Here is a 22,696-nt window from a genome sequence, read left to right on the forward strand (position 1 = left end):
TCTAGAATGATAATTATTTAGATTGTCAATGAAATCCTAATTAAATTTTTCTTTGAGATGTAAGGTTTATGCTTCATTGATATTATTTCTTATTTTAGTATCTGTTTGACTATTTAATAAAATTATTCTTTTACAAATTATTGCGTACAAAGAAAATCTTAATTTTTAGGCGTCGCATTACTAACATTCTATAGTACTTTTATCAATAAATTTTAATCTTCGGTGAGTAATCTTGCAAACTTTGATTTTACTGTTTAAAATATAATAAATAAAATGAAGGGTTGATATAAAGCCCTTCTGGTTACTTGATTTATACTAACCACTTTGTTTATAAATTAATGTGAATAACTCTAATAATAAGCTTACTACATTATCCAGAATTGACTTTAAAATCAATGGAAATGATTGGATTACAATATTATCACGTGCGTATAATATTTGATAACCGTACGAATTTTTCAAAAAAAAAAATATTTTGACATCCTATTCTTTAGCTGTTAAACCGAGCCGTCCGAGCTAAATTGTGCTTACTAAAAGCTAAGCTTGAATAAAATCTAATAATAATAAGATGGATTTAATATTTGCTAAATAATTTATTTTTATAATATACATTGATTTTAATGTCATTATCATCAGAAATGTTGGCAATCCAAAATGACATATTTTCATTGATTTTTGTTATATTCTCGGTGTATCTAATTCATTAAATGGTCAATACCCAAATTGCCAACATTTCCGATAAAGGTAATAAAAATATCTCCAATAAAATGAAACAATCAATTTATTGATTAGGATCGAATCACTTATTATTACTTATTAGACTTTCATCTTATATTCATTTTATACTTTATGCTCGGTTTTCTTTTTCAATTATATTTTCACTTAGTTTCCTTTTTTGTCGATTTAACTTTATCATTTGATTCTTTTATTATTGTTTCACTTTTGATTTTCCTTTAACTTTCTTTTGTTTGACTTATTTCATTTTTTATCCTTGTTTAATTTAATAATCCTTTCATTGGTGTTTTTTTTCAGGGTTTTCGTTAGTTTTAGGATAATGTGCAATCAAAAATATTTCAAATAATTTAGTATAATTCTCCATTTTATAATTTAACTTTTAAAACATTTTTGTAAAAATCTCGAAATTATTTTTCATTTAAACATAATCATGTAAAAAAATACTAATAATAAATTTATTCAAAAAGTGATAATTAATCTGACCCTACATTACGTACTGTACAGTATATTAAATCTTTTACATCAAAATAAAGTTAGTTTAATGATAAAATTAATTTGCCATAAATGAACAATCAATACTAGCTAGCCAATTTATAATTTATTTATTTTTATTAAACCAAAGTACTACATATAAAACCATAAATAATAGCTAATAATTAATATAATTTTAATTAAACTAAATTCTTTTATTTTTATAAAAAAAATCATTCAATATTATTTTCTTCATCTTGATTAATTTCATTAAGGTCTACAAAATAAGTAAATTAATAAATATTAGCAAAATAAAGAACTAAAGAATAAATAATTTACCTAATTCGTCCAATTGACAATCTAAACATTCTGAATAATCTATAAATTAATTAACATAACATTAAAAACAATATAAAAATCTATTAATTATATTGATTGCAAATAGAAATAATTACTTACGTAATGTTGTTTTAATAGCATCTATTAAAAAATAAAGTTATTAGTAATGTAAACATTTATTTGGTTATCAAAGTAAGTTATATTAATTTACCTGAATTTACTGGTTCTGGAAGATTCTTGAAATTTAAAATTCTGCTAGTATAGATTGCTTGCGGATGTGTTTGAATGTTACTAGATCTTTTTTCACTTGTTCTGTTTAATTTGATTTTGTCGCCATATTCATTTATTTGAGAACGATATTTAGATTGTTCATAATACAATTTTTCAAGTTCTTGATATAATTCTTTAGTAATTGGTCTATTTTCTACTTTAGCATCCCAACATTTAGTAATCAAATCTGCAAGTAATTTTGGTGTATATTTAAAAATGTTTGGTCTAAGTCCTTTACATATTTTAATAGCTAAAGCATGATTATGAGGAATATTATTATAAGGAGTTTCTTCAGATATATATTCATTCATCATTATTCCAAGTGAATAAATATCAGATGCTTTTGTATATTGATATCCACGTAAAACTTCTGGTGCCATATAAGGTAATACTCCATAAATTCCTTCTTGTTTAACTGATTGATTTTCATTATTTGCTTGTTGACACATTCCTAAATCACTTATATATGAATTACTACTATAATATAATATATTACCTGAATGAAAGTCTTTATGAATTTTTCCAGCATTATGAATGTCTAAAAGTCCTCTTGCAATTTGCATTAAATTTTTGATTTTTGATTTATAATCTGATTCATTACTGAGATAGTAGTTTCTCAAATTTCCATCTTCACAATATTCTAAAACCATCATATAATCTTTGGTATTTGGATCTTGAGTTATTCCATAACATTGAATAACATCATAAAGATAAATCTGAAGATGAGTTTTAATCTAACGAAAATATTGAAAATGAAATTTTTAATAATATATAAATAATACACAAATAAAAATAAAAGTAAATAGATTGCATTTCTTATTTTAATTACCTCATTTAAAAATTCCATACTTAGATAAGATGAATTATTCAAACTTTTTAATGCAACTTTTGCATTACTAATTCTTAACCATTTTTGATTTTCAATATTCCAATAATAAATATATCCTTCAGACCATTCAGCTGAATAGACTTTACCAAATCCACCTCTGGTAATATATGTAATATCTTTAAAATTTTCAAAAGGTATCCATTCAAGATATTTTTTATAGTACACAGCATTAAGTTGGGATTATTGTATAAATTTATCAATATCTTTATTTCCACTAGTCCAATTTTTAAAGTTATCCTTAAATCTTTTAGCATTACAAGGTTGACACCAATCTTCTCCCGTGCCAGGTTCATTACATTCTCCACATATTCCATATACTTGTTTTCTTTTTTCTAAATCTTCCATATAAACTATTTTATCATTTATCTCTTCTGCTGATTCAGTAGTTGAACCAATAGTAGAAATTGTAACATGTTTCTTTTAAAGATAAATAATTAAAAAACATTATTATTCAAATTAAAAATTCAATAATGTTATATTATTAATGAATTGTTTTACCTGATATTCACCAGCATAAACGCCCTTCCATAAATTTCTTTTATATTCTTTAGGGTTCATTTTTGATATGATTTCATAACCATACTAAATTAATTTGGATTGTATATATGTAAATTACAATTTTTATTTATCAAATCAAAGATAATGTTAACTATATAATAAAATGAAGCGCGGACAAATTTATCTGTTATCACAAATAAGCCCTTGTGCAACATGTGTAACATTGATATAAAAATTCTATTTATAATAATCTTATGATGTTACGCTATTGATCGGCATAGGAAAAAAAAGGAAATTTTCAATAAATAATTAAAATAATTTCAGCCAATAACTAGCAGTCATCCGTTGCATACCAATGAGTTTGTTTAAATAGACAAATTGTATTATAATGTATTAAATGTAATACTAAGTAAATTAAAGATTGTTACAATAGTTTTTGTTTATAATTAGGAATTTAATATGGTAATAATTAGCCAACAAAAAATAATAAAATAATATGTATTAAATTATATTTATAATATTAGAATGATATAAATTATGTTACAATAATGTAGCTATTTATATTAATGATTTGACGTTTGAAATTCGGAATTGTGAAAAAATAATTATCAATAAAAATTGATTAATTTTTTAGAAGTATTTTCGAAAAAATTTTAATATTATGAAAATACTACAAATATTTTTATTAATTAGATAGATTATAAATTTTATAATTATTTCTTATTACTTTATATTACGTCAATCTTTAACTTATAACCAACTTAAGAAAAATATTTGAACAATTTTAAAATGTATTAGAATCTGTTCATTTCATTTATTATTATTCTTTTGATACTCATTTTACTCAATAAATTATTAATTTAACTAAACCATTTGAATTAAAATCTTTATTCAAAAATCTGGTGATTATTTAGAGAATTTCGGATATGAATTTGGTTATAATAATCTATTATTAAATCAACAATTTCTTTTTCTTCAATTAATTAATTATAAAACATTTTAAAAATATCAATTTTTTTTTGATTTTTATGAATTTGAAAATCAAACTATTTGATCATCTATCAACGTCGGTCAATTTTTCTGCATGTTATATTTATTTTTTTAAAAAAAATAATTATTTTGTAAATATATTTAATAAAATATTTTATTTCTTTATTTAATAATAATAATAATAAATTGAAAGAAAAAGAAAAAAAAGTTAAAAAAAATTTGGGGGGAAAGAAAAAGGATAGAAAGAAATAGGTTTAAAAAAAGATAAATTTTTGAAAAAAAGAAAAAAAAGTAAGTACCGAAAAAAAATTCCGATTAAGGTAAAATTTCATAACTGAAATTGATTAGTTGATTAGTTGATTGGAATGCACACGGATCAAATAGTTTTTGACCATAAATAGATCGGGTGAATCTTACCACACTACCTCGCGTAGTACAGGTGATGATTTTGTCACATGGTCACGTGATGGCGGCGGCCTATTTACCGACAGAATTTTTTTGCAGTGTAACAACACTATTAATATTCGTAACACGCGAGGACGCGAGGTCGCGAGGTGGTGTGGTAAGATTATCCCCGTGGAAGCATGTCATGGGTTTTAATTATATGGCATGGGATTTCAAGTCACAAATTTCAATTATTTATGTGGAGACTAATTCAAACGTCAGATTCCTGTAATGCCGATCCATGTATGACTTACCAAAGATGAATTCCTCAATGAAAAATTATGGGGTAAAATTGGAATGCCATAAAAATTTTTTACATAGCAGATAATTACAGGATCATTTCTCAGTTTTTTTCTAATGCTTTAATAAAATTAAATACGTTAAGATAAAGAGACTTTATTTGATATTTTCATAATTATTTGAGCACTTGGTTATGCTAATAATTCTATTTTGCTTAATCTATTGTTAATTCGCTATTATATCAAAAAGGCTCATAAAATAATTATAGTATGTAAATATGATCAAAATTAAATCATCAGTTATTCTCTATAATATATTTAAAATAATTAAAATAAATTTAGTAAAATTAATTGAATTTAAATTATAACATTATATATAAATATAATTAAAATTAAACTATATATATAAACTTGCGTAAGTTTCGTAGATTTCTTTACGTAAACTTACATGTATGGTTACACTCGCAGCCTTGGGGTTATGCAAAAAAAAATTTTAAAGTCTACGCTTTATTTATTATTATTATTTTTATTGTTAAACACCGTCTTATCAAAATCAACATAAATTGGAATTTATAAAATTATAGTGCCTTACGTGTTATGTAATATATGTTGCACTTTTATTTAATATTTTAAAAAAATTCTGACACATCATTTATTAAATAACATTAAGGTATAATTGGTATAATTAAACATTAAATTTTCCAGTCATAATAGATTTTTTATTGCTAAATAAATTTATTATTCATAGAAAACATTTCATTCAAAATTATTTAGAAATTACAAGTTTTTTCAAGTAAATTTTACAATGTATAACTAAAGTAATCTAAAATGATATCTTACTAAGACAGATTTTAATGCATCATTTATTTTATTATAAATTTAAGGCTTTGTTATATTTTTTTTAGTTATTAGGTAATGCAATGGTCAAGCCATAACCAATGACCAACCGTTTAACCAATTAGTTCATATCTTTAAACAACGTTGACACTGCGCCAAAATCACGTGATTTAGCTGTTTTTGAGGGAGTTTAATTTAAAGTAATTACTGGATCTTTTGCTCGTCACAAAATTTTTCCACCCCCACGTGACCTTAAAAAATTTGTCACCGGTGTACACCCTTCCTGTTTTCCGTTTTTACTATGTATTCCAGGTGTAAAATCCTATTTGTCACGCTTTATTTGTCACATGCTTAATTTCTTAATGCCAGCCGAGACATATAATTCCGGCCAAAAATCACGTGGGGGTGGAAATTTTTTGTGGCGTTACTGGGGTAAATGTCGTCGTTATTGAACGTTATACGACGTGTTGCAAAAGAGAGAAAATGTATCGCCACTACACTTCTAATTTACTGTAAAAACAATTTCACTATACCTATTTTACTATTGTAAACATATAGATAAAACGTAGTAATTTATTTTTATTTGCATATATATTTAATAGAGCAAACAATGCTATATATTACATTGCTACGCTAGCTGACTATTAAATTATACATTATTTAGTATTGATAATATGATTCTTTATAAAAGTATCTGAAAATGAAATTATTTATAAACTTTTCCTTAAAACAAAATAATCCCAAGAAGGTAGCCTCCTACCGAAATTCTACACGTTTAAAAACAATCTGTCCAATAACAAGAAGGTTAGAAGAAGCTGAGACCTATAAAAAAATAATAAAAGAAACATTAAAAATGTTTCTAGTTTCGCAAAGAAACTTACCGTCTCAAAACTCCAGGTACCCAATCAAAGCCCTTCTATACCTACAAAAAAAGTAAAGAATAAGGAGTTAAGGACATTTCCAATATTAAGAAAAAATGTAAATTTCATTACGAAACTTACCATTACCATTGAGTGAGCGTTTTAAATTCTTGTATCCGTTCTTCTGTATCCAGAATCAAAGTCAGATTTTCATTTTGATTCATTGTATGCCAATAGTGATACAATTTCCATCAAAATAGTTTCCACTGAAGTCTCACATGTCAAAAGGTCCAGGCTGCGTGTTAAGAAAATCTGGAAGAACCTAAAAAAAAGGCATGAAAATGAAATGTTAGTTAAAAGTTTCGTTAAATGAAAAAAAAAATGAAAAAAATTTAATCTGTAAGAACCTAAAAAGGATACCATTGAAAATTTCACGTCCAAAGACCTTACCTGTCTAAAAAAAAGAAAGAAGAAAATGTAATATTAGTTAGTAATGTCTCATTAAAATAAAAAAATTTAATATCTAAAAAAGTAAAAAGAAATTAACCATTGAAAATTTCACACGTCCAAAGGCCCAACTGTCTAAAAAAGAAAAAAACAAGAAAACAAAATTTTAGTTTTTCGTCAAATAAAAAAAATGAATGAAAAAAAATTAAACTTACCGCAAGAAAATACAAAAGAACTACCTAAAAAAAGAGAAAGAAATGAACTGTTAGGATCTGATGGAAAATAAATAAAAAACTTTATTTAAATGTCTCCCAAAGAAACTTGAAAAATATCTAAAGAAAGAAAAAAATGAATCATTAGATTACAACATTAAAAATAATGAAAAAAATGAAAAAAAATCTTACCAGAATCCTGCTATCCCAATAATTTTTGTCTAATAAAGAAAAGTATCAAAACGTTATTAAACGTTTTGCTAAAGATTTTGTTAAAGAGGGTGAGACGAAAGGAAGAGAAAAGGTGGAAGGGAAAAGTTGAGGCTGTGAGAAAGGAAAAAGTTTCGTTAAAGTTTTTTTTTAAAAAAAGTGACTGATCTGTTAAAATTGTCATGTGAATCACATGATACATAGTTTTATATAAATAAGGGACTCCCCCCGAAATTGATTTTTTTTTTTTTTAGATACTGTATGTATATATGTGCTCATACATACACATATATATCTAATAACTTTACGAAAAGCCCCTCCTCTTGTAAATGAGTAGAAGCCATTAGTGCCTATAAGGGGAGAGCCATTGCATTTATAGTGACAGAAAGAGGGAGTAAGGTTTAATATAAAAATAATAATAATAAAAAAATGGTATTCAGAAATACTTTAAGAAATTATTATTAAAATTTTTTTTTTGGAGTGGTCTTGCATTAGCCAATAAGCATAAATATCTGCGCATAAAACAAGTGATCATTTTAGTATAGTATAGTATTATTACCGTTGCTATGCAATTATAAGCATTGTAGCTGCATTTTCAACATCAATATTATAAAAATGAAAAAAATAATACTTTAAAAGTTTTAATATAATAAAAATCCATATTTATGATATAGTCACAATATATCAAACAACGCAACCACAGTATTGTAGCGTAGGTGTATTGCAATTTCGTATTAATGTACAATGCATTGTCACGTTACTAAAATCACAACTTACGTGATACTATAGTGAAAGCGATGTCATAAAATCACAGATTTTAGCAATGAATATCTTATGTCAACTTATCATTATGAATAATTTCACTTACAAATAAATTAGCCCTATAAAAACGAAATGTATTAAATTTGTTGTTCATGTGTAATAAGTGTCTAAAAAAGCACCATTTTGTCCGATTTATGTCTTATTACAAAAAAATGAAAATTAAACAAAATGGTGCTTTTCTAGACATTTATTACACATGAACAACAAATTTAATTGCTGATCCGTTTAAAATCGGCACTTTTTTCGGGGTTAATTAACGGTTAAATTTAAGCAAAAATCGCACAATTGTAAGAAAACTACATAATACTAGAGAAGGGAATAATTCATTATATATAATAAAAATTATATAATATATGTAAAAAACCCCAAGGAAAAATAATATGCTAAAATATTTGTACCTTTATTATTGAAAAAAACAACTTTACATTTCACGCGCGTCAGATTTAACTTTTATATGCGAATTTTGATAACTTTTTATTATATTATTATATTTAAATATCAACAAATGACTTATAGTAACAATCAACCAACTTTAAATTACTAAAAAAAACCATTTATTAATTATTTAATTGTCAATTCGTTTAATATTGGCACAATTTTTACTTTTTTAGCATTATATGTGCAGGGTGAAATTTAACGAAAATTGCATAGTTGGCAATAAATTCACAAATACTAAAACTGCGATAACTCAATATTTTTTAATAAAAATCATATAATATATGTAAAAAAAACCCAAGGAAAAATAATATGTTAAAAAAATTATAACTTTACTATGGAAAAGAATGACTTTACATTGTACGCGCGTCAGATTTAAAAGCTATATGTATTTTATATATACGATAGTGCCATTCTTAAACGGATCGGCAATTAACACATTTCATTTTTATTACTATAGTAATAAAAAGAAATTTCATAAATCGTCATTTTCATCAGAAATATTGACAATCTAAAATGATTTATTTTCTTTTTGTTATATTCTCGGTATATCTAAATGATCAATATCCAAATTTTCAACATTTCCGAAAAAGGTAATAAAAATATCTCTAATGAAAAGATAATGAACATGAAACAATATCAACTTACTAATCAATTATAAATTTTTATTAGGATCGAATTACTTTCATCTTATATTCGTTTTATACTTTGTGCTCAGATTTCTTTTTTCAATTATAATTTCACTTAGTTTCCTTTTTTGTCGATTTAACTTCATCATTTGATTCTTTTATTATTGTTATTATTGTTTCACTTTGGATTTTCCTTTATCTTTCTTTTATTTTGATTTGTTTCATTTTTTATCCTTGTTTAATTTAATAATCCTTTCATTAGTGTTTTTGTTCTGTTTTTACATTAGTTTTAGTATAATTTGCAATCAAAAATATTTCAAGTAATTTAGTATAATTCACCATTTTATAATTCATCAATTAAAATCTTTCAAAACATTTTTGTAAAAATTTTGAAATTATTTTTTAAACATAGTAATGTAAAAAAAAAATAATAATAAATTTATTCAAAAAGTAATAATTTAAACTGACATCACATTACGCACTGCATATTAAATCTTTTTACGTCAAATAAAGTTAGTTTAATGATAAATTAATTTGCCATAAATGAACAATCAATAGCTAACCAATTTATAATTTATTTTTATTAAACCATTCAAAACCCATAAATAGTAATAGCTAGTATAAAAGAAATAATTTAGTAATATAATTTTGATTATACTAAATTCTTTGATTCTCATAAAAAAAAATCATTCAATATCATTTTCTTCATCTTGATTAATTTCATTAAGATCTACAAAATAAGTAACTGAAATTAATAAATATTAAGCAAAACAAAGAACTAAAGAATAAATATCTTACCTAATTCGTCTAATTGACAATCAAAACCTTCTGATACTAATATTAGTTTAATATAATGTTAAAAAAATAAGAATAATATTAATTATACTGGTTACTGATAAATATATTACTTACATAATGTTAATTGAATAGCACCTATTAAAAAAAAATATTGTAATTAGAAACATAAATTTATTTTCTGCTATCAAAGTAAATTTAAATTAAACTACCTGAATTTACTGGTTCTGGAAGATTTTTGAAACTTAAAAGTCTACTAGTATAGATTGCTTGTGGGTGTGTTTGAATGTTACTACATCTTTTTTCACTTGTTCTATTTAATTGGATCTTATCATTATATTCATTTACTTGAGATTTGATATCACTATTTTCAGTTTCAGCATCGTCATTTACTTGAGATTTGATATCACTATCTTCAGATTCAGTATCGTCATTTACTTGAGATTTGATATCACTATCTTCAGATTCAGTATCGCTATCATCACCATAAACTTCATAATATAATTTATAAAGTTCTTGATACAATTCCTTAGCAGTTGGTCTATTTTCTGCTTTAGCATCCCAACATTTAGTAATCAAATCTGCAAGTAATTTTGGTGTATATTTAAAAATATTTGGTCTAAGTCCTTTACATATTTTAATAGCTAAAGCATGATTATGAGGAATATTATTATAAGGAGTTTCTTCAGATATATATTCATTTATCATTATTCCAAATGAATAAATATCAGATGCTTTTGTATATTGGTATCCACGTAAAACTTCTGGTGCCATATAAGGTAATACTCCATAAATTCCTTCTTGTTCAACTGATTGCTTTTCATTATTTGCTGGTTGACACATTCCTAAATCACTTATATATGGTGGGCCATCAGGACATAATATATTGCCTGAATGAAAATCTTTATGAATTTTTCCAGAATTATGAATATCTAGAAGCCCACTTGCAATTCGCTTTAATTCAACAATTTTTGAATGATAACTTGATTCATTAGTCATATAATAATTTCTCAAATTTCCATATTCACAATATTCTAAAACCATCATATAATCCTTTGTATTTGGATCTTGAGTTATTCCATAACATTGAATAACATCATAAAGATAAATCTGAAGATGAGTTTTAATCTAAACAAAATGTTGAAAGTGAAATTTTTAATAATATATAAATAATACACAAATAAAAATAAAAGTAAATAGATTGCATTTCTTATTTTAATTACCTCATTTAAAAATTCTGTACTTATACAAGAAGAATTATCCAAACTTTTTAATGCAACTTTTACATCATGATACTTTTCCCATTTTCTATTTTCAATATCCCAATATTCAAGATATCCTTCAGGCCATTTAGCAGAATAAATTTTACCAAATCCACCTCTGGTAATATAAGTAATATCTTTAAAATTTTCAAAAGGTATCCATTCAAGATATTTTTTATAGTATACAGCATTAAGTTGTGATTGTTGTATGAATTCATCAATATCTTTATTTCCACTAGTCCAATTTTTGAAGTTATCCTTAAATCTTTTAGCATTACAAGGTTGACACCAATCTTCTCCTGTGCCAGGTTCATTACATTCTCCACATATTCCATATGCTTGTTTTCTTTTTTCTAAATCTTCCATATAAACTATTTTATCATCTATCTCTTCTGCTGATTCAGTAGTTGAACCAATAGTAGAAATTGTAACATGTAACTTTTAAAGACAAATGATCAAAAAAACATTATTATTCAAATTAAAAATTCAATAATGTTATATTATTAAATGATAAAATAAATTGTTTTACCTGATAAATACCAGGATCAACATTCTTCCATAAATTTCTTTTATTTTCTTTAGGGTTTATTTCTGATATTTTCATAATAAATTAATTTGGATTGTATATATGTAAGTGCAATTTAATTATCAAAATTGTTGGAGAAAAGTAAATAAATAGCGTCCAAGGTCTAAAAAAATCTAAGTTAATTAGATAAATTCTATAAAAAACCACAAATAACTTGATAAAATTACTTTTTCTACTTATTTTCCTATTTAGAATATAAAAAATTTAATTTAATGAAGTAAAAAAAAAAAATTATAAATACGGTAATAAATATTTTCATTTTTTATTGCATCCAAATGGTTAGCATGATTTTCAAAGATAATGTTAGTTATATAATAAAATGAAGCGTAAAAATTTTTTCAAAATTACTGAGTTCAGACAAATTTATTCACAAATAAGCCATTGTGCAACATGTGTAACATTCAAAATTTGATATAAAAATTCTATTTATAGTAACCTTATGATTGTTACGCTATTGATCGGAATGTCGATCATCCATGTATGAACTACCAAAGATGAATTCCTCAATGAAAAAATTATGGAGTAAAATTAGTAAAGCCAATAAAAATTTTTACATAGTTACAGGATCATTTCTAAAAAATAATTTAAACCATTTCTCAGTTTTTTTCTAATGTTTTAATAAAATTAAATTCGTTAAGATAAAGAGACTTTATTGATGTTTTCATAATTATTTAAGCACTTGGTTATACTAATAATTCTATTTTTGCTTGATCTATTGTTAATTCGCTATTATATCAAAAAGCCTCATAAAATAATTATATGAAAATATAATCAAAATTTAAATTATTTATTCCCTAAAATAAATTTTAAATAAATTTATTAAAATTAATTGAATTTAAATTATAAAAATTATATAAAAATAATAACTAAAATTAAAATATATATATAAACTTGCGTAAGTTTTGTAAATTTCTTTTACATAAACTTACATGTATGGTTACACTCACAGCCTTGGGGTTATGCAAAAAAAAAAAAATTAAAAGTCTACACCTTTTTTTTATTATTATTATTTTATTGTTAAACACCGTCTTATCAAAATCAAACATAAATTAGAATTTATAGAATTATAATGCCTTACGTGGTAATACTACAAACAACAAAAAAACTAAAAATAAATTCTTCTGATCAAAAACTATACTTAAAACTAAACATTTCCGCAGACGACCTGCCCGACCGTATAAATGTAAATTTTGATGCAAAAGGTCTATCAATCTTCTTGATTCCCTTGAGTCCTTGACCCGAATGACCCGTCGCTGATCCAGACATATTGCGGATAAATTTATTGCCGTTATGCCGAAAAATCATCACTCCTTATTGATCGCCATAGAAAATGACGCTGTGAACTGATTATTTTCCATAAATTTCTTAGATTTTCTTTAGGATTCATTTTTGATGAGTCCATAATAATTATATTATATAAATGTAGGATACAACTTAGTGAATTTAAAGATAACGTTAACCATATTATAAAATGATATAAAAAATTTTTTTTAAAGGAATTCAACGTGTGTAACATTAATAATTTGCTATAAATAGTATTCATCGAAAATAAAAATAAAATATTTGTTACAATTGCATGGAATTGTCAATCAAACGATTGAATGAAACTAAATAATAAAATTTTCATAATATTGGTACAATAATTTTATTAATGTAGTATGAAAAGCTTTGTAAACTATCTAAATTATTTACAAACGGTTTCTTTATTATAAAAGTTAAAAATTGATATTACATGAAAAAGAAAAAAAGAATTACATAAAAAAAATATTAGCAAAAATTATTTTATAAATAAATTTCTTCATCTTTTGTCATATTATTTTTTTTAGACATGAACCACTTGAAATACTTCATAATCTACAATTTGAAAACCACCTGGTTCCTCTCTTAGTTCAATATCGTAACAATCTTTTCTATGATACCCAAAATTTGATAAAGGTTGATAAGCAATATTATGTTCATCCGAATGAGCTTCCTTGGGAGTAATCCATAAATCAGTTGTACCGAAACATGGACCACAATCGTTACAGTTATGAATAAAATAAGAAATATCTGATGAATTAATTTTTCCCATCTTATTTTTACCATTCTTGTTAAAAAAAAATAAGAAAGCATATGAATCATTATTAGATGTGTTATTGTTTTCTTCCATATCCATCAGCTCGTCATCATCAGGTAAATATCTTGGTGAATCTACTGATTCAATATTACTATCATTTCCCCAAGAAATAGGATTATAGCCACCAATGATCTCATCTGTAATTTCAGTTTTAACTAATACTATTGTAGCACCTTTATTATCACAATATTCATGAAATTTCTTGATTGAATAACCATATTTTCGTGTACTATATAAGAGATTAAATTTAAAATCCCATTCTAAACCCATTAATTTTTCTGGATTCTTATTTCCAATCCAAAGTGAAATTATTTCAGCTTGTTCTGATGAAATAATGTCCGAATCAATCATTCGAACATTTCTTAACGGTAATAAAGAGTAATTTACTGGTAGAGAACTTTTGAAATAATATTCAAGAATCTCATTTACAAGCCCTTCCGGTAAAACTTTATCAAACTCATGAATATAATCCCAATATTTAACACTTGATATCTGAAAGAATCGTATAAATGGGATAAATGGTTTTAAAGTGGTTTTAAACCGATCAATTTCTTTATCAGACCATTGAATTACTTTTTTTTCATTGAGATCAGCATTTCTTTTAAATGACCAACTGAGTACAGCATTCCAAACATGAAATTCTTCAATAGATAAATCATTTATTTGTAAAAATTTGATCAATTGATTTTCAGGTAGATCATTAAATTGCTTCAAACTTAGAAACCATTTAGTATCCTTACAGATCAAATCTATAACAAATGATTTTAATTGATGAAAGTTATCATTTTCAAACGCGGTAGGGATCAATTTAAAAATGTTATCATATATCCAACTTGATCGAACTTCGATAAGGTACGATTGAAGATAATCGACCTTGTCAAATAGTTTGAAACGATCGGAAGCTTCCAATAAATTCAACAAAAATTCTGAATCCATAGTCGAAACATTTATTTCTTTACCGTAGATAATCCTATTATATATATATATAATGTAAACAATTTAATTTAAATGTAAAATAATGAAATAAAATAATAAATAATAATAACTTACTTTAAGATTGTATCAAAAATTTCAAAACTATATTCAGGAAATGTGAACTGGTAACAATTTTTTACAAGTTCATAATTTTTATTCGTACATTGAAATACAGTTTTAAAATAAAATGATCTAACTTTCAGAATAAAAGAATGACCAAACATTTTTTTAACATTAGGTTTCTGGTCTAAAATAAAAATAACATCATAATCAAGTTTATTTTGATATATTTGATCTGTATATTGAACGATTTTTTTATTTAAAGGCAATGAATTCATTTTTTACGACGTTTTAGAATGAGGATTTTTTTTTAATTATATATATATTTTTTCTACTGACGTACGCGTAAATGTTATTATTAGTCATCCAATATACCTATAAAGCTACGCCTTTTATTGATATAATCTTTTATCAATTTTCAATATACAGTTTTTAAATAGTTCTTTAATGTACAGGGTTTTTGTATAATAGGAACTGGTTTTAATTGTCGTACAAACTTTTTTACATATTAAAAATTTGCCAATGACTCATGGAAAAAATCTCTATTTACGTGAGTCATTTTACCGCAGTTGGTTATTATAGTGTCATGTATAATTTTTATATTTTTATGGATGGAGTAATTGGAGTATGGTAGGAAATCCTTTTTGGTAGGGCCGTAGTGAATAAATCAATTAAATTTACTAAAAGTTTGTTAATCAAATAATTATATTACCAATAAGGTAATAATTTGCGTGTTTCATCTTTGATGAATATAATGATTATTGATTATAGAATATCTTGAAGATAATTGAGAATATTAATTAGAAACTTTTATATTGGAAACATTACATGTAACTATACATGTTGAGATATAAGTTTACACACAATTAAAAGTATGCACTCCGCAATATTGTCTTTACACTAACGATTATAATTGAGCTTATTTTATTTTTTTACTTTTTATTATATTAATTCCATAATTTTACCGTAAATTAAATTGAATAATAAAATTTTTTTAATCTTTCTTAATAGATAAAAAATATTATTTATATCGAAACGAAACTCCAAATAAAGATCATTTACAGAATTAGGCCGGATAGAACATTTAACCAAGTTTTAATTAAACTTATCAAGTAGGGACAAAAATTACTTACATAACAAGAGTACAAGGAACTACCTTTATATAAAATATCATTTGAACAACATATGTAGCAAGGCGGCAAAAGTATATTGGTTCTCGGCTAGGTATTAAAAGAATATCTCATTTTACTAAATTTATATTTTCAACATTTATATTGATCACTGCCACGTGTCTAAGTATCCTGGCGTAGTAAATTTTTGTGCTTATCACTTTAATTATCACGGTTGTATAAAGTCATTATTTAAAATTCTTTTCGGATTTATTTAATAGGCGATCATTTAATATTTGGCGTAATATTTGTTTATTTATTTTCGCTATTGTGAAACATTACTTGTATCATTTTGATCATAGTTTAATGGTCACACAGTATCATCCTAATTTGGCAAATTGATCGGAGCTGATTCCGTTATTCTATTACACATAAAGAAAAATACTTTTTTTTTTTTAAAAAAAAAAAATCTTAACAGTTAATATATTTTATATTTAAAAATTTTTTTTTTAAAAAAAAATACTTTGAAATTTTAATTATAAAAAAGATTATTTTTTAAACCTTTTTTTTTTTAATAAAAAAAAAAGAATGTCCAAACTCAATAAAGATATTCTTTTCTTAATATTTGAAGAATTACAGAAAGATTCAAAATCTCTCTTTTCGTGTTTAATGATCAATAGATTTTGGTGTGAAACAGTGATTCCAATTTTATGGAGGAATCCTTGGTGTTACAATGATATTAATTATAGTAATAAAAATTCATTATTCATCATTATTTCTTATTATTTATTTAATGATATCAAAGAATTTATTACAAATCAAGAAATCAAATTATCTTTAAGTTCAAACAAATTGATCTTGTTTGATTATTTATCTTATTGTAGAAGTATTAATATAAAAATTATTGATATGATAATTTCTATTGGAACTTCTTTAACTTATAATCAATTTGTTTTACAACAAAATTTTTATCATCTCTTTATTAAAAAATGTCCAGAATTGAAATATTTTGATATGAAATTAATTAAACATCAAATATTTTATTTTCCTGAAGCTAAAATTCGTCTTGAGTCACTTTGTGAATTATATTGTGATACATCAATAAATTCTTCATACTTTTATGGATTATCACAATCTTGTCAATATATACAGAAACTTATCATTAATAATATAGACTCAAAGCCTAATCATGGGATTGCCAAATTAATTGAGGTTCAGAGGAATTTAAAACATTTTGAATGGAATGATGATATTGATTATGATTATCTTACAGAAGATCCTTATGAAAAAATTTTTCTTGCATTAGAAAAAAAGGCTGATAGTCTTAATTATTTAAGAGTATATTTTCAATATATAGAGGGTATTGATCATATATTACTTCAACAGATACTTTCAAAATTTTATAAATTAAAAATATTAATAATTGATGATTTTTTCTTTTTTACTGAAGAACAATTAGAAAAATTGAAATTACAAGTTTATAATGATCTTGAAATCCTCAATATAGAATGGAATAAATTAAATGTAATTTCTAGTATAATTGAAAATGGTGGAAGAAGTCTTAAGAAAATTTTATTTAGACCTTATGATATTATTGAATGTGAATATGGTAGTTTTAATAAAAATTCTCTAAATTTTATTCGTAAAATTTATGAGAATTGTCCTTCAATTGAATATTTATCAATACCATTTTCACCATCAAAAGAACATTTTACTGAATTTGAAAAATTATTAAAAATTTGTAAAAATTTAAAATCTTTATTATTAGTTATATGTAATATGGATAAAATTGAAACTATTGAAGAAATTTATGAAAGTGGTGAAATTTTATTAAAAATTTTAATTAGATCTGAATTAATTAATTTAAAAGAAATTAGATTTTATGATGATTTTAAATTTTCTTTAGAAAGTTTGGAAGAATTTTTAGAAAAATGGTTTGATAAATCTAAACTTTCAATATTTACATCTGATTCTATTTATGAAGAAGAAAATTATAAAAATTTGATTAATAAATATAAAAGAATTGGAATAATTAAAGATTTTAAACATAGTCTTCTTATAAGTGAAATTAATTATAATTTTAATATATTATAAGTTTCATAATGTTGACTCTTAATTTAGTCGAAAATTTTGTTCAGTAGTACATTGGAGTTTTATTTAATTAATAAATTTGCTTTTTTCATTTTTATTACTTTCTTAACTCTTATTATCAATGTATAAATATTTTTAAATATGTAGCATGTTTGTATACGTTGTGGTCGTTGTGCGTCAGATCCGATTTGCGTCAGATGACGTTGACCTACATTATCGGCCCGATATTGCCCAATATTATAATACCTTAAGTGTGTTGGCCAGCGGGTTGGCCAGCATTACTAGGCCAGCCGTCATCTGATCACGTCAGCTGACGCAAATCGGTATCTGACGCACTACATATAGCGTCCGTCATGTACTGTACAATAGTTTTACGTTAAATCTTTTCATTGTTTCATATCATATTATTATAAAATCATATTCCATTGATCCATTCACGCTAAGTCGCTAAGTATTTACCCGTATAAATATTCGTATACTTTAGACTCTCCAAATCTTTTAGTGGTATAATAAATATGTAGAAAATTCGATCTATTGGTATATTTAAATTTTCACGTGTAGATTTAATACCTTAAAAAGCCCAGTAGTGAGATGATACACACAATATTGTAGCACAATCAATTCAATTCACACATAAATTAACTTTTAGTAAATTTAATTATATTCTTAATGTAAATTTATTAGAGTTTAAAATTTTTCTATTTAACATTTTTGTTACCGAAATAAATTTATTAGTTTTTATAGTTTTTAATAAAGTCTTACGGTAAAGCATTGCCAAAAATAAATAATTTTTAAATATACCTTAAATTTTGATATTAGCCCATATAAATTGTATAAAATCAATAGATTTTTGATGAAATTAAATTATCAAATAATATTTTCTCACAAAATCAGTTTTTACATGCATACAATATTTCCGTTAAAACATAATAAATTAAGAGGTTTCTATTAACCCTAGTATTACTGCAATTTCTTCTGTTACATTATGTTGCCTTTTCGCTTATTAGCTATTTGACCATAAACCAAGTGATCTTATATATTGTTAAATTCCCTTCAGCAATAAAGTTTGTATGATATGTAATGAATGTGAATAATCTAAACTCCACTAAATTCATATAAATAAATACAGTATCTCAGAACTTTCAAATACTTTCGTATGAACGATATGATATGTCATCATTGATACTAATATGAATCGAAAATTAAAATAATTGACTAATATAATAATAAATAAGAATAAAAGAATGTTAGTGAATAATTAGATAATGTGATTTTGGCTTGTTTATTTATTCAAACTTTTAGAGATACTTACTATATTAATATTCACATTTTTTCCTGGTTGTCGATTTTTATAAAAGTTTGATAGATTTATAGTTCTTTGCAATTGGTATCTATTTTTTCATTTTGTTAATGTCATTCATTTTATCAATAAATCATGCTATGTAACAAGTAATCAGAATGTTGCAATATCTTACCTTATCCAATAAATTTGTCCAGATACAAACAATGAACAATCCATATCCAAAATATCCATTCATTCAGCAATAAAAATCATGTCGTTGGTTCGATAGAGCATGCTGGAGGGAATGGTTACCTAAAAAGATTATCGCAAGCGCCTCCCATGTACTTAGCCATGATACTTCTCTTTCCACAAGGTCTTTAGCGAGAAAAATTACAAAATATAGGTGTTAATATAATAGTGTGTTACAATAATAAAAACAAACCATATCCTAAGAGTTTTAAATCAATCCAAAAGAACTCTATCATAATTGATTTCTTCTACATTTCTTTATTTATCCATATCCAAGTTTAATTTTTCTTTATCCAAATATTATTCTTCCATATGTTATTATTTGTCTAAAAGTAAAAAAAAATTTATTAATTGTAATAACTAAATAAGCCATACGAAAATCTATTAATCCATTAATTTTTTCAACACATCTCTTTATTTCTCTTCACGTCATAAACAACAAAATTTTATATTCGTCCAGTAATAAAAAAAAACAAAGTGAAAGGCTCTATCAATAAAAATAAATAAATATATATATAAATAATCAAACCATATCCTAAACCATGTGCGATGTCTTTGATCTTAATAATTATTTGTAACCAATCCACATAAAGCTTGTACTCTTAAATCGACTAACAATTAACCTGAGGTGTAATATATTTTTATTTCATCTTTTTCCAGATTAATCTATATTCTTCTCCATATAATTTATGTCACTTATATTATCCATTCAATATTTTCTACACTTCCATATGTTTTTAATTCGTTCAGTAATAAAATATTATATATTAGTAAGGTAAAAAAAAATAATAGAAATTAAAAATCAAACCGTATCCAAGGTATTATATTATTTATATATAAACAATCCAGTATAAACAATTGCTTTAACATATATTATATCTATTTACTAATTTATCTAGATTTAAAATAACTTTCTATTTTTCTTATCTAATCATCATTTATCCATTTATATCACCTATTTAGTATTGTTATTTTCACTTTCCATATATTTTTTTTTTTCGTCTAGAATGAAATAAATATGTTAGAAAATGTTATATTGATAAAAGAAAATAAATTAAATCAAACCATATCCGAGTTATTTAAATCCTTTAATTTTAAGATTATCCAATATTCCAATTCATCAATAAATAAATAGGCCACCCAAAAATATTCTAACTAATAATCAATATCATGCATTTCTCTCCATAAATTCATTGTATTTGTCCAGCAATAAAAAAAACTCAAATTAGTAAAGTCATATTAATAAAAATTAAGTAAATAAAAAAACCTCAAACCATATCCAGGAATTAATGTTAATTTTTTAATTCATCCAACAAATATTATTCAATAATAAAATTTAATACTCATTGCAAATGATTAATCCCTTCAAAATATTATTCGTCCCATATAATAAAGTCAAAAATATTATCCATCTATCGTTTTCTTATATAATAAAGTTAAAATCATATCCAAAGCATTTAAACTTTATATCTTCAAATCAACTATCATCAATTAATTCCAGCATATCTCTATTTCTTTATTTATCCATATTGCTAACATAATATTTTCTTTCATCACACTTGTATTATCAATAACTATGATATTCCACTTCCAATAATTAATCCTTCCAATATATATTTGTCTCTATTTTGCCCAAATAAAATATTGTAATCAATTCATCTTTTTCCAGATTAATATCTATTATTCTCCATATGTCGTTTATATTATCCATTTATTATTTTCTACATTTCCATGTTTTAATTCGTCCAGTAATAAAATATTATATTAGTAAAATATTAATAAGGTAAAAAAAATAATAGAAAATAAAAATCAAACCATATCCTAGAATTAATATTAACTTTTTAATTCATCCAACAAATATTATTCAATAATAAATTTAATACTCATTCCATTATCTCTTTAAAAACTAAAAAAATTCAGCAAATGATTAATCTCTTCAAAATATTAGTCGTCTATCATTTTCCATATAATAAAGTCAAAAATATTATCCATCTATCATTCCAATAATTAATCTTTCCAGTATATATCTCGATATTTTTGCACAAATAAAATTTTGTTTCTATTCTCTATGACCTTAATAATTAATTTTAATCAATCCATATAGTTTCTCAAATCTTAACCTGACACGTAATATTCTTCATCTTTTTCCAGATTAATATCTATTCTTCTCCATATAATTTATGTCATTTATGTTATCCATTTATTATTTTCTACACTTCCATATGTTTTTAATTCGTCCAGTAATAAAATATTATATTAGTAAAATATTAATAAGGTAAAAAAAAAATAGAAAATAAAAATCAAACCGTATACAAAGTATTATAATCCAGTATAAACAATTGCTACTAATTTATCCAGATTTAATTAAAATACACTTTTCTATTTTTTTTATTGAATCATCATATTTATCCATTTATACCACCTATTTAGTATTGCTATTTTCCATTTATTTTTTTTCGTCTAGCAATGGAATAAATATGTTAGAAAATGTTATATTGATAAAAGAAAATAAATTAAAATCAAAGCACATCTAAGTTATTTGAATCCTTTAATTTTAAGATTTGTCCAATTCTCCATATTGTATTTGTCCAGCAATAAAAAAAAATTCAAATTAGTAAACGTCATATTAATAAAAATTAAGCAAATAAAAAAAGCTCAAACCATATCCTAGAATTAATATTAATCATCAATTCATTCAACAAATATTATTATTCAATAACAAATTTAATACTCATTCCATTATCTCTTTAAAAATTAAAAAATTCAGCAAATAATTAATTCCTCCAAAATATTATTCATCTATTGTTTTTCCATATAATAAAATCAAAACCATATCCAAAGTAT

General features: G+C 23.8%; 6 protein-coding genes across 6 annotated transcripts; 1 reads left to right on the forward strand and 5 right to left on the reverse strand.

Annotated features, from left to right (window-relative positions):
- Nucleotides 1-1,439: 1,439 nt before the first annotated feature.
- Nucleotides 1,440-2,129, reverse strand: OCT59_001789 (uncharacterized protein; the record flags this gene model as incomplete). Its single annotated transcript, XM_025324228.2, has 4 exons — nucleotides 1,440-1,483; nucleotides 1,546-1,584; nucleotides 1,666-1,686; nucleotides 1,757-2,129. The coding sequence occupies 4 exons, from the start codon at nucleotides 2,127-2,129 to the stop codon at nucleotides 1,440-1,442; spliced, it is 477 nt and encodes a 158-aa protein (XP_025187424.2).
- Nucleotides 2,130-2,884: 755 nt separating this feature from the next.
- On the reverse strand, nucleotides 2,885-3,262 carry OCT59_001790 (uncharacterized protein; the record flags this gene model as incomplete). Its single annotated transcript, XM_066144081.1, has 2 exons — nucleotides 2,885-3,121; nucleotides 3,203-3,262. The coding sequence occupies 2 exons, from the start codon at nucleotides 3,260-3,262 to the stop codon at nucleotides 2,885-2,887; spliced, it is 297 nt and encodes a 98-aa protein (XP_065995281.1).
- Nucleotides 3,263-6,846: 3,584 nt separating this feature from the next.
- OCT59_001791 (uncharacterized protein) lies at nucleotides 6,847-7,785 on the reverse strand (the record flags this gene model as incomplete). Its single annotated transcript, XM_066144082.1, has 6 exons — nucleotides 6,847-6,894; nucleotides 7,018-7,026; nucleotides 7,120-7,154; nucleotides 7,235-7,254; nucleotides 7,424-7,452; nucleotides 7,723-7,785. The coding sequence occupies 6 exons, from the start codon at nucleotides 7,783-7,785 to the stop codon at nucleotides 6,847-6,849; spliced, it is 204 nt and encodes a 67-aa protein (XP_065995282.1).
- Nucleotides 7,786-10,013: 2,228 nt separating this feature from the next.
- On the reverse strand, nucleotides 10,014-11,988 carry OCT59_001792 (uncharacterized protein; the record flags this gene model as incomplete). Its single annotated transcript, XM_025331466.2, has 6 exons — nucleotides 10,014-10,057; nucleotides 10,126-10,161; nucleotides 10,240-10,260; nucleotides 10,335-11,250; nucleotides 11,346-11,822; nucleotides 11,914-11,988. 6 exons carry the CDS (start codon nucleotides 11,986-11,988, stop codon nucleotides 10,014-10,016), a joined length of 1,569 nt encoding a protein of 522 aa, XP_025187425.1.
- A 1,804-nt stretch (nucleotides 11,989-13,792) lies between these two features.
- On the reverse strand, nucleotides 13,793-15,399 carry OCT59_001793 (uncharacterized protein; the record flags this gene model as incomplete). The annotated part of the gene is made up of 2 exons (XM_025324229.1): nucleotides 13,793-15,056; nucleotides 15,137-15,399. 2 exons carry the CDS (start codon nucleotides 15,397-15,399, stop codon nucleotides 13,793-13,795), a joined length of 1,527 nt encoding a protein of 508 aa, XP_025187426.1.
- A 1,419-nt stretch (nucleotides 15,400-16,818) lies between these two features.
- OCT59_001794 (uncharacterized protein) lies at nucleotides 16,819-18,324 on the forward strand (the record flags this gene model as incomplete). The annotated part of the gene is made up of 1 exon (XM_066144084.1): nucleotides 16,819-18,324. The coding sequence occupies one exon, from the start codon at nucleotides 16,819-16,821 to the stop codon at nucleotides 18,322-18,324; it is 1,506 nt and encodes a 501-aa protein (XP_065995283.1).
- Nucleotides 18,325-22,696: the final 4,372 nt, after the last annotated feature.

This window comes from Rhizophagus irregularis, chromosome 10 (genome assembly GCF_026210795.1).
Source record: "Rhizophagus irregularis chromosome 10, complete sequence".
In the NCBI taxonomy this organism is placed as follows: Eukaryota; Fungi; Glomeromycota; class Glomeromycetes; order Glomerales; family Glomeraceae; genus Rhizophagus; species Rhizophagus irregularis.